At 36.6% G+C, this 16,527-nt stretch overlaps 3 protein-coding genes across 6 annotated transcripts; 1 reads left to right on the forward strand and 2 right to left on the reverse strand.

Annotated features, from left to right (window-relative positions):
• Positions 1-355: 355 nt before the first annotated feature.
• Positions 356-7,402, reverse strand: CycE (cyclin E). Its single transcript, XM_046627352.2, has 3 exons — positions 6,579-7,402; positions 4,858-5,506; positions 356-3,733 (listed from the first exon to the last, which is right to left on the reverse strand). Exons 1-3 carry the CDS (start codon positions 6,590-6,592, stop codon positions 2,990-2,992), a joined length of 1,407 nt encoding a protein of 468 aa, XP_046483308.1. The 5' UTR covers positions 6,593-7,402; the 3' UTR covers positions 356-2,989.
• On the forward strand, positions 5,152-13,264 carry lft (Limb expression 1 family member lowfat). 4 transcript variants are annotated; one of them, XM_046627451.2, is made up of 4 exons: positions 5,152-5,393; positions 10,131-10,317; positions 10,459-10,805; positions 11,170-13,264. In XM_046627451.2, the coding sequence occupies exons 2-4, from the start codon at positions 10,173-10,175 to the stop codon at positions 11,590-11,592; spliced, it is 915 nt and encodes a 304-aa protein (XP_046483407.1). In that variant the 5' UTR covers positions 5,152-5,393; positions 10,131-10,172; the 3' UTR covers positions 11,593-13,264. The 4 variants fall into 4 exon arrangements, with proteins under 4 accessions (XP_046483407.1, XP_046483399.1, XP_046483389.1 ...); XM_046627443.2 differs by lacking the exon at positions 5,152-5,393 and adding an exon at positions 8,408-9,020; XM_046627433.2 differs by lacking the exon at positions 5,152-5,393 and adding an exon at positions 8,412-9,033.
• On the reverse strand, positions 12,641-14,271 carry ClpP (Caseinolytic protease proteolytic subunit). Its single transcript, XM_046627474.2, has 4 exons — positions 13,979-14,271; positions 13,688-13,822; positions 13,090-13,480; positions 12,641-12,889 (listed from the first exon to the last, which is right to left on the reverse strand). The coding sequence occupies exons 1-4, from the start codon at positions 14,012-14,014 to the stop codon at positions 12,732-12,734; spliced, it is 720 nt and encodes a 239-aa protein (XP_046483430.1). The 5' UTR covers positions 14,015-14,271; the 3' UTR covers positions 12,641-12,731.
• Between the last annotated feature and the right edge of the window lie 2,256 nt (positions 14,272-16,527).

Genomic DNA, 16,527 nt, shown 5'->3' on the forward strand with positions numbered 1-16,527 from the left:
TGTCTAAAATCCTAAATTTTCATTGGTGGCGTAAAACATACCGTAAACAAATTTCTAATCAATTCAAAAACCGTCGAGTATGTGCGGCATACATTAAATCAAAATTACTCACAGTAATCGAAAAGATGTTCTGCCAAATTTTGGATTTATAATAAATGTCGGTGGTCGTACAAGCCAACGGTATCGTGTAAGCCGTATAAGTTTCTGCTTGATCAGCTGATGTCGCCATGTTTTCCTTGAAAAATTTTAAAAACCATATTTGCAAGTTTTTAAAAATAATTACCAAAACTTTGTCATTGTCTACCAAGCATTACCAAGGGATTGAAAAGGCGAATCAACTTCAGTACATGGTTCATCTTAGTAAAGTAAGTCTTTATTAATTCATTAACATACTTTTCATACAAAAATTTATACTTGGCGATACAATTTTCACACAAGACAACCTGTTTATTTCTGGTTGGTCACTGGAGACTCTCGGACATAAGAAGGGTGGGAATTATATGAGGGGAGAAATTGGGGCACCTCTTGTATTTTTAGCACTCAGTAATAATGTTCATTCTGTGCTGTGGAGTAGTAACGAATTTATGATTATGGTGTAATAATGACATAAGGTACAAAGGAATACTATTCACATGCTTTGTCAGATTTTTCTAGACGTAAATAAAAACTGTCAGAAGTTCAAGGCACTTTTTTCTTCTATGTTGTACATTACAGGTACAATAAGCAAATGCTTATGTAGAATTGATAACGATATTACTTAAATTTTTATAATAGAATTTCGACCAAAAAGACTATTCAAGCAATGTAGTAAACTTGTTTAAAAATATATACACACACGCATATAGCCTGCAACGTGAACTATTATTATTGGTATTATTTTTTTACTCGTTACGCCGATGTAAAAAAATATAACTAGCATTAAATTTACAGTGCACACAAAAAGCACGCACCACAAGATACAACAAAAAATGAAGGTTTTTTTTCCTTTTCTTTCCTATAAGTAACAACAAAAATTTTCAAAATACATGTCTAATCAAACATTGTATGAAAAAAAAAAAAGAAAATAAAAGATATTTCCAAAGTTTATAATGAAAAAGATCATATGTTTAATAATTCGCTCTAGTCAAACATGCAGAAATTTGTTCCAGGTATCAGATTCAGAAATTCAAATCAAGAATTTACAATCTCTATTGACAATGCATATTCTTCACTGAAAGATGATCACGAGTAATTGAATTTGAACCTAAGTTATTTTTTAACATGTTACGTGAGTTGACATTCTAGACGGCGTTAACAGCAAGGACATAAAATGCAAAAAAAAAAAACTAATGTACTAGTCCATGGCAATAATGCCACAAGTGATAACCAAGCAATACGTATGAATGTTCTATGCCCTTGTAGCTACTTAGAAATTAATACAGCCATATATATATATATATATATGTATATATATATATACACACCTATAAAAACTGATCGAGTCTATCATGTAGAATTGTTATAGGACCTTAAAACATGAATTACTTAATCTATCACTTTTTTCCCATTTTTCATTTTTTCTTCTTTCTCCTTTAATTCAGGCCTAAAGACATATGTCATCAGTCATTAAACATCAACAATATATACGCGATCAATTTCTGACATAATAGACGCAATATACAATTCGTATTATGTACAAAAATCAGTTACAGAACAATGAAATTCGCTGTTAAGTTAAATATATTATGTTAGGATAGATTATATTCACTATTCCCAAAGTTTCATTACAGCCAGTAGTTAAACGATCCCAGTGAGAATTATTAAAGTGACTGGTCTAGTCAGTCTTATCCAAAGGGTAACAAAGAAATCCCCAGTTTACTACTATAGAATGAAAAATCTGTAAATTACTTATTGGTATGGATAAAAGAATTTCTAATCAATTTTAAATCGTAAGTAAATTTGTTTCTACACATTCGAGCAATTATTCAGTCAAAAGTCATTTCTACATTGGCTGAATAATGTTTTCTCTTTTTCTTTAGTTTGTATAATTCCACATTATAACCAATGCTCAGAAGCACACCACATGCTATAAGATACAGTTACTTTAGTAAATGATGCTTAGAATAAAGAGTTACTAGATGCATATAATTCGCATTAAATTGAAAAGTGGAAAAACAAATGCTAAGAAATTAGCTCGCGTGCAAAAGCGATTAAAATGAATCTTAGGATAATTAATTGTCTACAGGATCCGCCACGAAAGTTACGCCAAACAGTTTGAATAACTTATAGTCATAAATCTGGGCCAAGATCATATACTCTGATCGAATTTTGAATTGAAAAGGTGAAAATTAACACGGCACGGCTTGTTCAACTACATATACTCTTTAACTATTTGAAAAAAAGAGAAATAACGGGAAACAAATGACACTTGATGTTTCAAGTTTGAGGATGTAAAAGCTGTTGTCTAAGGCTTCGATTTTAAAATAATATTTCCATCTGTTGATAATTATGCATTGAATTCAACACTGTTAACGCAAAGAGTGAAATGGTCATAATTTCAACAAATTTTGATCACTTCTTCAATCTTTCCATTAATTTTCGTTAAATGAAGCTACAGCGATAGTAAGTTGTGTGAAAAACTGTAGTTTATTATCAACTGATATTAACTGTTAAAAATTGTTCGTTCTGTAAATGACTGTTTATGCCCACCTGGCAAGCACTTGAAATATTTGAACAAAGAGCATTACTTTTCACTTTTTAGTTTAGTTTTCTACTCTTAACTTTGAAGATAAATCTTTATTTTTTTCAACTTGCTCCAAATTTTCCCAACTCAAGATATTAGTGCTGTGTTAATCCCTGTGCAAGCCCTTTTACTTATGACAGAAAGTTGCGCAGCGGTGTTGGAAGAGATATCACGATGGTTTAAATACGATGGTTGCCATTGATGATTAACTATAACAATGTTTTATGTTTATTCTACTCAAGCCGTCATTACAAAGTCAATTACGGCTTAAGTATAAGGGTGCAGTGGCGGTGGAAGCCGGGGCGGAGTTGATGAATGTTTTTGACTACTTGAGGGTGGAGTTAAAATGCCACTTCTATTAAGGCTACTGTTGGAATCGAATTCTGCTTGCGGGTTGACAGAGTCTGCAAGAGGTAGTTCGGTTGTCAACCGTTGCAGGGCTCGATCCAACATATTTAAATCTACTACGTGAGTTTGTATGCGATGGGATTCGTCCATAACTATATTAGGCACTGCTGCTCTTAGTCCAGACCCGGAATGGGATTCTATGGGCGGTATGGCGGACCTCAACAGAAGTTGTGGAACTTCTTCGGCAACGGTGTTGGCGAATGCGTCTAACCATCTTGCACACGGTGATAATTGTTCCCATGTTAAGCCAGATACTCTCAAGGCACACTCTCTTCCTTGTACGTGATAAATAGCTGCGGCAGCTATATGACTGTACGGAAATTTAAGGCAGCTTTCATCCAACGTTGCCAAGTCAAGGAGTTGGGCAGCCTGAGAATATTTAAGCCCACCATATTGGGGGTAAACAAATGCATTCGGACGGGATGTATCACCGCATTCCACTTGCATGTAAATGTTGAGCCAACCAGGCGCTGTGATTGAAGAAAGATTCCACCCGAGTCCCTTCAGAACTATCAGTTCTTTTCCAAGTATTTCTGACTCTGTACAGGCGCCATCCGTGACGTATGCAAATTCCGCTATCTTAGGAGGGTAGATCTCCTCAACCTGTACGTGAGAATGAATAATTGTATTAGTCGCTTGTGCCGAAAAGAAATTTTCAATGCAAATTATTTGATGCGGTATGGTTCAATTTTTTAAAATGTTTAACAAGATAAAAAATTTAATGATTTTTGCTGTGTCTCTCAGTAATCATAAAAGTGGCTTACTTCGTGAAAATTGTTGTTTGATTTTTGTCTGATGGAATAATTGTATTCAAATTATCTTGGGTATTTTTAACTGTATCAACTATAATTCAGATTTTTGTTCGAACAGCAAAATAAATTTTATCTGAAAAAGACTTCATTTTCGAAACTACCAATAGCCTTAGAAGTCTGCTTCAATAATGTGTTGATAAATAATCAACAAACAATATAGTAAAAATTGAATTAATTCAATTTGGTAAAGTATGGATAGGTTATTTTATATGTTTAGTGTGAAAACGTTTATGATTTCAGCATAAAAGTGGTTTAAGAATTTTGTTTCAGAAGTCAATAATAATGGTTTTAGAGAAATTGAATTTTTTTTTTCTAATGCTAATTCTAGCATACCTGTACAATATTATGTCATAAAATTATGCGAGATGGAACGCAATGCATAGTTTTGCATATGTCTTGATTAGAAAGATGATAACCAATTACTGTGGCTCAAAAAAATTTCTATCTAAAGCCATATGTTGAAGGATTAAATTTCAGACAAGAAACAATAAATTTGAGGCCTGGATGTGATGGAAAAAATTAAATCCTATTTCAAAATTGCTTTTACACGTGCTTGATTGATGAATTCTTTTTTACATATGGTAAATGTTTACTTATCGAAATGTTTTGAATTAAAATGATTTATTGAAGGTGGAGATTTAAATATCGAATTTAGAGAAAAATTTGCCAAGCCGATTGTTCCCATATAAATTTCCTGAAAAATAATAAAGCATACGAGTTACCAATTTGTAGGTTAACCCAGTAATATTTATTACAAATAATTCAAGCAACTACAAAAATACTGGAAACAAAATACTGCAGTCCAAAACTTAATTGTGAATTCATAAAAGTAAGGCATAACTTACAGGCCAAAAATTATTAATGAGCAATGAGACTTTAAAGATCTAGAATGTGACCGCAATACTAGAAACTCACCTTGGAAGCAATGAACAAGCAAGTAATGCCGATAAGTTGAAGCTGGTTTTTGGGGACATTTTGATGAGACGACAGATACCTATCAACGAAATCCATTGCTAAGTAATATGTCTCCCTGTGTAACTTATAAACTTCGCAGACCTCGATAAGCCAGTCTAACAGAATAGCTCTCATTCGAGGTTGCAGAGTGGGATGCCTCTGAAACATCTGAGGATCCCTTTGAGTCAAAGACTTCTGATCCCCTAGGCACATCAGCGACCATACTTGTGACCCGTCCGCCCAAGGAAAGGAAGGAAGTGGACTGGGCCTGTTGGGCCCACCGTTGGACGCAGATGGTGTCAGGAAACAAGTTGCATTCCTGAGTTCGGACCAGCTAATTGGGTCCTGCTGCTCTGTTAAAGGTGAGGTTTGTTGCTGTTGTTGCTGTTGCTGCTGCTGCTGCTGCTGTGGAGTACGAAGACCATCTGCAGTTGAAGTCGAGTGGCAAGTTTCATTGGATGGTGTATGAGCAGAAGATATCGAGGGGACCTTCTTAGGTGGGTAAATATTTTCTGCATCCTCAGAGATCTCTGTGTTTCGACGTTTACGTTTCAGAGTTTGTGGCTTGCTTGTTGGCAGATAAATCTGTGATGGCTGCTTTTCCTGCAAGCTGAACGTGAGAAATATTTCGTTTTAGACCGTTTGTTATTGGCCAAAAATTTGTTCAACATTTCTACATTAAGATATTACGAGATCCATTCCCTGTTCAATCACATTTTAAACTGTGTAATTCTTTCTACACTTTCCTTGAAAAAGCACAAGTAGAGATAATCTTAATGTTGTTGTCCAATATTCGAGGCTTTGGTAATCAGGTGTTGAAAATTTAATCAAGTTGACTTGACGATATTCAAGCAATGTCACTAATAGAAAAATTAATAATATTTCATAAAAAAGCTGGTGTTTCAATCATTATATCGAATACTCTGTGATGCTGATTATAAATTTATATACAATTGCAAAGGGTGACGTTCTAAAACCCAACAAATTGGCGAATGCTGATCCAACAAGGCGGAGCTTTCTTGATTGAATTTTGGACTATGTTTACTTATCAGAATCAAATTTTTAGTGTTTGATCTGTGCATCAACACACACTGGTACAAATACGCCTCATATTTGCTTAAATTCTAATTAAAGTTGAACAGTTATTGTAAAAAAATGTGTCAGTGACGAGAGACGTCAAAGGTTCGGTTCCACGACTCTGAAGGTATCGAAAAATTGTCAGAAATTTATGAAAAGAAGATATTTCTTGGAGAATGACTTTGGTAATCGATCAAATTGATTTTCAGTTTTATTGCAGTGAGTTAAGTGGGTTTTTCACCCTAAAAACCTGAGCCACTTAATGGCAGCCATTTGCAAGTAACTGGAACACCTCCAATAGGAAGATTTTTCGTGACCTCCACGTTGTTGGAAGAGTAGAAACTTCTTCGGAAATACATTGTTCAGACTCAGAGATGAATTTAATAAGGTTTAATCGTTATAATAATAAGAGAATCAAATAAATAGAACCTTACTTTCGGAAAGTCGAGCCTCTTACCGGAATAAAATATTTATATATAAAATTGATAAAAATTTTATGCAAATTTCTATGGATTATTAAACTACGATCCAAATGGGATCTGAGTTAAATTAATTGGTGAGATAAAATATTTTTCGAGGTGTAAATGTGGCGTTCGTCGACCTACCTCGTTTGTGGCATCTTGTTCGTCGTTTGGTGGCGTATTTTATCTAACGACGAAGATCCAGGTGCGTATTGATTTTTTTAACGGATCGAGCGGATCTTATAGAATATTCGGAGACCGGATAATTAAAAATCACTATGGAATATCCAGAGTAAAATAGAAAATTACAGGAGGTCCGTGCATGCAGAGTTCACTTTACACACTCGCCATAATGCACAGTCTCTACGTTGACTCTGGCAAATTGATGTCGAAATATTATTTACCAGGGCTTGGAATGGTTCGCAATATTATTAAAAGTTTGCATAATTGGTTAGGGCCGCTACCTACTGGCTGGAATATTTATTTCTAATGAAATATCGAGGAGGTTTTCTTCTCAAAGCGCGGGAGAGTAGCGCGCGAAAAGGTGGCCAACCCCTAGTCGGCGGCTCGGTACTGTCACGCCCTCTGTACACACAACATAACCTCAAAAAAAAGCTAAAAATTTTCACCTCACTTAGAATAAGACGTCAAAATCAGTAACGTCAATATCCTATCTTATAAAAACGGCGCGTTCGTGTTAAATCGCGAATATAATCCAACCTAATCGAACCGATGGTGGTCACATTCATCACTCACAACGTACACAATATTCTCGACTATTCTGTCACTGAGTACATACACAGTTCACTCTAACGCACCACCGCTAACCCGTGAACCTTTATCTTACGATTGGAAATTAACACGATTGCAGTTTTCACCGAAATGCAAGTATTACACCATCGCGCGTTTGCGGGAGAATGACCGGTTGTGTGACGCGCTTGCCGGGAGTGCATCGTTCGGAACAACCCGGATTGGTCGAACTCTGGCAGACAGCTGGCGCTCAGCTGATTTCTCCGCGCACACACAGCCGACTTCTCACTACGCATAAGCGAACACATAGATGCGGGCGCGGGAAATATCGCGCGTAAACTCAGCCTGCAATACCTTCGGCCCGCCAACGAGATGTCAAAGGATATCTTGCCACGTACCCCAATTCTTTAGGTGGGGTCTTTACCGGCGTTACTGACCACACTCACTATCATTAATTACTATTTACAATCCCGTCGTTTATCAACAGAGTTAATCATTCAACTACATTCGTTAAACGATAATACTCGTATGCAATCTATGCACGTACAATTGCGCGCGAAATTTTTCTCCCCATAGATTACCATCAACTTCATCCATCAAATGAGGTTTGTTTTACCGCTATGTATTTCTTTCCGGAATGCAATTATCGCCAATTAGGGACACGATACTTGTTACATCATAACAGCATTAACAGCTGCGTAAGCGATTTATTTTGCATTCTTCGATTGTCGGTTTGCAGTCATTTATAGTACGATAGAATATATTCAACTAAATTGAATTGTCATCGATTGACGGCAAATTTTTAGAGTTCTCGAACAAATTCCAACATATCACGCTACCAATTTATTTACTTAAATTTTTTATTATGCTATAAATATACATGTATTGGTTGCTACAGTATTCGCTGTCTACGGAATATAATTAGTAGAACTGTTGGTCTTCAGACGGAGCACGAATTTGGGGGTATCCTGCGACCATTATTCATCCTCTCACGGAAGGCCCTTGACATTAGAGTGCCCGTGACATTGGCTTGAAATTTGGACCGAGCGTGAATTTTGAAGGCCTACGTCTGCCGGCATATCTCCGTAAACAGATGGCCTGTGAATCTGCTCTAGTATCTTAGTAACTGCAGTCGGAATAGATGAAAAAAAATAAGCGAGAGAAAAAATTAAGCGATGTAGAAAGAAGTTATTGAACAACGAGGCTGACCTAAAAGTGTTTTAATTTTGAATTTCAATTAAGTCGTAACAAAAATCAGCGGTACATTCATTTCTTCGTGACCCCAAGACCACGTGTAAACTTGGCCGATAGTTGTGCTGTTATCCACTGGGAAAATAGTGGCGCTGCGTCGCATCACGAAGCTCGAACAAATATGACAATATGACGAGCTGCAGGATTAAACGCGTACGGTGATAGACCGGTTGGAGGGGGGGGAGACAGGAGCGAACAAACGATTGTCCATCTGCAATGTGAAAGTCAATGGGGTATAGTTGCTTACCCACTCGTTCATGTCACCCACCGTCTTGGTAGTATGGTCCTGCTATAAATGGCCTCCTGTAATTGCATGTAAACTGGAAGAAGAACGGTGGATATAAGGATCAAAGGAGATTTGCTGCTCATTGTTGAGGAGAAAGAGAACCACTGGCTTTCTGGAAATCATCAGTGGCTAGTGGGGTCCGGGGGCCATTATACGCGTTATATATGTCCCGCAATTTGATCCCACATCGCTCGTTCCCAACGGAGAACTAATTTTCGCGAATTCCCACTCACGAGATTCGAAGTCTGCTCAAGAGCCCATAGTTCGAGGAGTTACTTTCGCGACAGCGTCTGCACCCGGTAAAGTGGAAGTGTTAGTATCGCATCGAATTGTCCGTTATAATAATCGTACTTTGCATCTGCTCAATCGGGATTTGTGAAACCAAAGTGCTTATAGAAAAATTACCCTTTGGACTTCCCTTCTAAACCGCTATTAGTCAAAGATAACTACACTAATGAGGATACTTCGTTTATTCTTCCACTATACCTCTATGTGCGCTTCGTAGTTTATTGACCCCCCCCCCCCCTCCCTCTTCCACCTCCGTTGTTCGATTTTCAAAGAATTTTATTGCTTACGATACATTAGGGCACCGCGTGCTTCCTGGATACTATTAATTCTGCCATTTGCACGGCATTTAACCCTCACCCTAATCCTCCGACAAGCGGCATTGAAAAGTGTACTTAACGAGCCTGTGTCTAGACAGTATCATAAGCACGTACAATATGTGCGGAATTTGATGAATCACGAAATGCACTGCGAGTTGAGATATGATATTTTGAACTGATGCATGAAGATACATTTCCATTGGATTCTTATCAATCTAGTAATGAAGCTAAAGCTAGCAGTCAGAGTTAGCAGCCAAAAGTGTTAAACTTTTTGGAATCTGAAAAATGCAGATCAGTTTTGTCCTCACAATTCTATAACAGTATTGAGGGTTCAAGGTTTTGATGAATAATAGAACGTTTGACTGCTAATTCTGGCTGCATACTACATACTAGATTTAACCTCAAGTTGGATTATTCTTATTTTCAGTAATAAAGCAACTAATTTGAAATTATTTTTGTCGATCAAAGTGAAAAATAAAATCTTAGGATAATATCGAAATTAATAATAAAGGAAAAAAATTAGTGAAATCTCCCCAATTGGTTTTTTTTTCCAACATATAGCTTCGAAAAATTTATAAACCTCAAATGATTACTTTGACTTCTACATAAATTCTTACCCATAAGTATTTCATTTTCGAGCCTGTCCAGCACTACACCTGAATTACTAATCACTTACCTTGTGAGCTATAACAGTCATTGAAATCGATAAGATACCTGAAATAAAATTCGCATATCATTTCCAACTTCTTATTACTTTCATTTTGTTTTATCGAGTAATCTTATGATTATAAATATTTATTACAGGGTAAATGATTAGGATCTGTTGAGAGGGTAATACAACGTGTGATGCCAGCCAAAACAAAATCTCGTGTTCCAGAAAATATGGGGGTCAGTAGTGGTTTAGTTGACGCTAGAGCTAAGCAAGTTCTACGAGAAGCAGTTGACGCTGTGGTGAATAGCTTTGCTAAGCACACGCAGGGTTACGGACGAGGTAATAATCTTTATTTACAAATCATCATCGACTATTCTAGTTAACTTACATGTCTAAAATTTTTTCCATTTTCCATACTATTATGCAGTACTTTCTTTAACAGAAAGCATTGTGTAATTCTGGTTTTGTTTTTGATAACAGTGAACGTTGTGGAGGCTTTGCAAGAATTTTGGCAAATGAAACAGAGCAGAGGAACAGAGTTACGGAATGGAGCGCTAGTGATTTATGAATCTATTCCTGGAGCCAATCCACCTTATGTTTGTTACGTCACTCTACCAGGTGGCTCCTGTTTTGGCAGTTTCCAAAATTGTCCCACTAAGGCTGAAGCACGTCGTTCTGCAGCCAAAATCGCACTGATGAATTCAGTTTTCAATGAACATCCTTCCAGACGTATTACAGACGATTTTATAGAAAAAGCTGTGGCAGAAGCTAGAGCTAGTTTTGGAAAACCGTCATCCACCCCAAATGGAGTTGGCAGTCAGACGCAGGTATTTTTTTAATCAAATTGTCACTAAAAATACTGTTTTAAAACGTTTGCGTTCGTTTAATCACCTGCAAACTTTTGGATTATTCATGAAGTACATGTGGATGTATTTACTTGGTGTTATCTTCAAAAGTCAGTGGTAGTCCAATTTCGGGTATCTATTTCCACTGGATTAGTACCTTTATGTTTCCTACTTAAATGACAGAGAAAAAAAAGATCAAGTTGACCCCACTTTCCAGTGCGTGAATGATGTATTTACAGGATTGTGGGGAAAACAGTCAAGGTGTGCCAAATGATAAATTGTATCACCTTATTTTTGAACACGCAACAGGATTGCAAAGAGTTGAGGATATTTTAAATAAAAATAGATGTATAAATATTTCCAGGGAAGTGGAGATGAAAAGGAAGACCCCAACACAGGGATCGGAGCATTTAGATTCATGCTGGAATGTAACCGTGGCCGAACAATGTTAGAATTCCAAGAACTGATGACTGTCTTTCAGCTTTTGCACTGGAATGGATCATTAAAAGCTATGCGCGAAAGACAGTGCAGCAGGCAAGAGGTAGTCGCACACTACAGCCACCGAGCGCTTGACGATGACATGCGAAGCCAGATGGCTCTCGATTGGGTTGCCAGAGAGCATGAGAGCGGAGGAGGGATTGTTGCTATGGAGTTAACTGTGGCTGAACAAGAATTAGACACGGCTCGGTTAGCTGGACGAGAGTTAAGATTCCCTAAAGAGAAAAAGGACATTCTTATGCTAGCGCATGCTCAGGTCTGTCCTCAGTAAATTTTTGACTATCGTAGCAAAGAAAAAAGCTACTGGATCAAACTCCGCGTGTCAATCTGCTTCATTTATTCATCGATTAGGAAACATTTTATACTAGTTGACCATCGTATCTATGGTTGCTTAATCCTGTAGGTCAACAACCAATAAGATTAAATTGAATATTTGATTCATTGACGATCGGCAAAACACTTGCCTTTGTTTTGCTTTTGTTATTTCATACATTCGTATGATAGGCATAGAGTTACTACCAGTAGCTCAATTTCTTTGATGTTATTGCTCGTTGTGATTTCGCTTGCCTTCCATTTAATATATTTAAGGCTTGCTGAGAGTGCTGCTTTTTCAGATACCTTTTTTTGAAATCGGTAAATTACATTATTTTACGTCAAAAATTGTATCTAATAGTATGGCAAAATGTGTGGTTTGTGTTTGATGTAGAAATTCGATTAGAATAATTTGTTTGATTTTTCGATCATTCAATCGTGACAGGCAAATAGTCAATTACATATTGTCTGTTCTGTCTAAGACCATGCAATAATAATTATATTATCAAGTATAATCACATATTCGTGAATAATTGTTAAGAAGCTATATTGAATCAAAATACGCTGATATTTGGCAGTGCTTCCAAAAAATGCTTCCAATTATCGAAAAAAATCAGACACCATGCTGCCAGTGATGCAATCATTTAATCTAAAATTTAATATTATATGAAGTTTATTTATGTATATATATTTGCCATTAATTTTTATATATGTTGAGCATTGTTTCACTACTAAACATTACGTGATAATATTTTATACTTTTACGAAAAATCGTTTAACGTTAGGCAATAAATTTTATGTGATCACAAGGCGCTTAGCGTCTGTGTTCAGAGTATGTTCATATTTTTCGTAGGAATAATGATAATCAAATGAGAAAATAGGAAATATTTTCAATCAGGGTATTTCAAAAAACCTACACGCAATGGGTGAATCAATGAAAATAAATAAATGAAAAAATCGAAGCACATCGTTGCCGTACTCTGCTTGGCTACAATAAACAGACACAGTTTTATAAGTATGTTTATTAAATATTATATTATTAATAAAATCATTTTATAATGAACTCTGCTGTTTACAACCAATCTGTACGGATTGAAATCAAGTTGTCGGGGCACTAGTAACAGATTTGTCTATCAATTGGGTCGAAGAATTGTTATCGTCCTTCTCTTGTAAGGGGTGTTCTAACACTTTGTCTATTATTCCAAATTCCTTCGCGTCGTTCGGTGCCATAAACTTGTCTCTTTCCATGCTGTTTTCTACGATTATTAATATTACCAATTGTAATTAAATTCCTTTCTACTTCTTATTGGTTCTAATTCAAAATTGAACCACATTCGTTGTGAAAGATTTCAATACATCAATTTTTTTTCACAATATGCAACATCATAGGGATTGCAATGTAAAATTTCCAAGAAGTAGACAGATTTTCATGTCCAGGAAATGACACAGGGCTTACCTATTCGCAGCAGATCAAGTCCAGTATGTTTAACATAGAGTTTATTTATTTGCTTCTTGAGTTTAAGGATCTCTTCAGCTTGAATTTGAATGTCTGTTGCCTGGCCCTGGACACCTCCGGAAGGTTGGTGAATCATTATTCTAGCATTAGGCAACGAATGTCGCATCCCATGGGACCCGGCAGCCAAAAGTAAGCTGGCCATCGAACATGCTTGACCAACGCACCAGGTGGCTACAGGTGGCAGTACGTATTGCATTGTATCGTAAATTCCTAGGCCCGCTGTAACGCTTCCTCCGGGTGAATTTATGTACATATGAATTGGCTTTTTACTACTCTCAGATTGTAGAAACAATAATTGTGCCACAACAAGCGAGGAGACATCATCTGTTATCTATAAGGAATAAGCTCAACAATTAATCAAGTCTACCTGATTTTCTATAACTCGAAAACTCTATAATATAATTGTATGAGCCTTGAAAGTAAAAAAAATGTTATGCCATTGTCAATTCTCATAAAATTAAATTGAGCCAAACAATTTCTTAGAGCCTGAATATATTGCGTGACGTTGACAATGACTTAAAGACTATTGAATTCGTACCGGTCCCATGAGACAGATAATCCGCTCCTTAAGAAGTCTGGAATAAATGTCGTAGGCTCGTTCACCACGTCCCGTTTGTTCAACGACAATGGGAACTAAATTTAAAGTTCTTTTGAAGACTGCGTGAGTTCCATTCTAGGATGAAGAAGTACACCAGATAAGAAAAGGGTAAGGTTAAAGTAGTATATTGAAATAATAGTTTGAATTACACAGTTGTAGGAGTTAGTCAAAGGGTACTTATCATTAATTTATTAATATCGTTACAAGTCCAGTAGATACATGAATACATACCGTCGCACATAGCAAGTTGAAAGTATTTCGTAACATCTTTAATTAATGTTTTTTCCGTCAATTAATTGAATACCTATCAACTAAATTCATTTACACATAAACACAGAAAGAATAGGAATTTATCATGAATTGACTAGTATGTGATTCAGCAGGAATTAAATCCTTACTTTTCTGACTGATCTTTGAAAAAGTATCGATGATATTCGTCAAACTATAAAATAATATCAAATGTCCGGTGGTTTTAACCGTTTCTTAACACAATCACAGCCGTTACAAGTAGCCAATTACATTCAAAGATTATTTGTTTGCCATTGGATATACAAAGATGTAGATTTGATTCTACTTGGTAAAGGTCGCTAGTTCCGTGATTTGAAACGGGAAACTAAATCGTATACAATTAATCCAGTCGGTAAGGCAATGTAATTTCAGATACAGTAGAATTCTACAATGCAATGAATGATAATACACAGATGATAACAAACTCGTAAATAAAACCGTCAGCAACGTGACAAAATTCGTTGCGAATTGCATCGTTCCTACGGCGTAACGATATTAAGGGGTTAGGTGGGTTTCAAAATTTTTAAAAATCGAATTTTTTTTTTTTTGCTTATCTTATAATTGAATATGTTGAGAATATTCCTTTAAAATTTTAAAACGATCCGAGTCATATTCTAAGAGATATAGCCTTTGGATGTTTCACCCATCAGGCTATAACCGAGCGTGACGCAGGTATATGGAGGCAGGTATATCGAGCCAGATGCTTAGCTATTGTTCGTTTATTTTTGTGATGCGAATACTAGGCTTAGGACTTGCCGGATGTAAAAAATTCTATGGTTTGATGGATACAAGTTTCTCATTCTTGAATGCATCAACGTACAATTTTTATGTTGATAAAATATATGAGTGCGTCATAACTGTTGCCGAATCAATTTTGTTGTCTGCTGCAAATCAAGAAAAAAAATTAACGTGTGATGAAAATAATGTTGAAGATACGACAGATGTTACCGTGTCAGGTGATGGCAGGTGGAAAAAACATGGGTTTGCATCATTATACGGTGTAAGTACGATTATTTACATGTTATTTGAATGTAAATCTTCAATCGCGTTTTTCTCGAAACTACATTTTTGAAATCGGTAGTCACGATTTCTCGAAAACGTATGAACCGATCTCTTTCAAATTTTGCACACTTCTTCAAAATAACATTATCTCGTGCTTGAACGATGGAATTTTTTTTTTTCTATTCCAAGTAATTTTTCAAGGCCATGAAGGGTGCAAATTTTACTCAAAATAAGGGTTTTTTGTTTTCAACGCCGCCAAAAATGTGATTTTTGTTTTTTTTTTTTTCCTTCGTCCAAGTACGAGTTTTAAACATCTACTAACAGAAAATTTTTGGTTTTTGCATTTCAGATGAATCTGTCATGAGTTATCCTGACTACACCGAGAGAACTTTTTTTTGAGGGGTCATAGCAGACGACGTGTCCACGCCTTAATTTTCAATATTTTTCAATGAAAATTTCACAAACTACTTATAAAATATGTATCTTTTATGTGTTAAATTGATGGAATAAAATATTCTGTTGATTAAGTAAAAAAAAATACATAAAAATGTACCTATTTTGAGCTTTTAAAACCCACCTAACCCCTTAACCTTCCTTCTTTTGCGACCGAAAAATCTTCCGACTCAGAATTGATTTGTATGACCCTTTCCCGACCAATCGGACCCCCAGGAACTCCGAAAACGCAGCGGAAAGAGCGTGGGACCAACAGGAGAGAAATGGCGAGCGAAAAAGCACCAGCTGAAAAATGTCGAAATCACGGGTTCTCGTTTTTTGGCTGTAACTTTTGATCCGTTGATCGCAGCCTATCGGGACTGCACCCAATCGATTTCTCTCGCAAAACTACGTCGGACTAGTGCCAGAAAGAATTTATTCCAGCACTTTTCAAAATCGCGAAAATTTTTGCCAAAAATACAAAGGGGTTAACCTTCCTTTTTTTGCGACCGAAAAGTCTTTCGTCTCAGATTTGATTTGTATGACCCTTTCCCGACCAATTGGACCCCCAGGAACTCAGAAAACGCAGCGAAAAGCGCGAGGGACCAACAGGAGAGAAATGGTGAGCGAAAAAGCGCCAGCTGAAAAATGTCGAAGACACAGGTTCTCGTTTCTTGGCTGTAACTTTTGATCCGTTGATCGCAGCCTATTGGGCCTACGCCCAATCGATTTCTCTCGCAAAATTACGTCGGACTAGTGCCAGAAAGAATTTATTCCAGCACTTTTCAAAATCGCGAAAATTTTTGCCAAAAATACAAAGGGGTTAACCTTCCTTTTTTTGCGACCGAAAAGTCTTTCGTCTCAGATTTGATTTGTATGACCCTTTCCCGACCAATTGGACCCCCAGGAACTCAGAAAACGCAGCGAAAAGAGCGAGGGACCAACAGGAGAGAAATGGCGAGCGAAAAAGCGCCAGCTGAAAAATGTCGAAGACACAGGTTCTCGTTTCTTGGCTGTAACTTTTGATCCGTTGATCGCAGCCTATTGGGCCTACGCCC

The sequence above is a fragment of the Neodiprion pinetum genome, chromosome 1 (assembly GCF_021155775.2).
Source record: "Neodiprion pinetum isolate iyNeoPine1 chromosome 1, iyNeoPine1.2, whole genome shotgun sequence".
NCBI classification, from domain to species: Eukaryota; Metazoa; Arthropoda; class Insecta; order Hymenoptera; family Diprionidae; genus Neodiprion; species Neodiprion pinetum.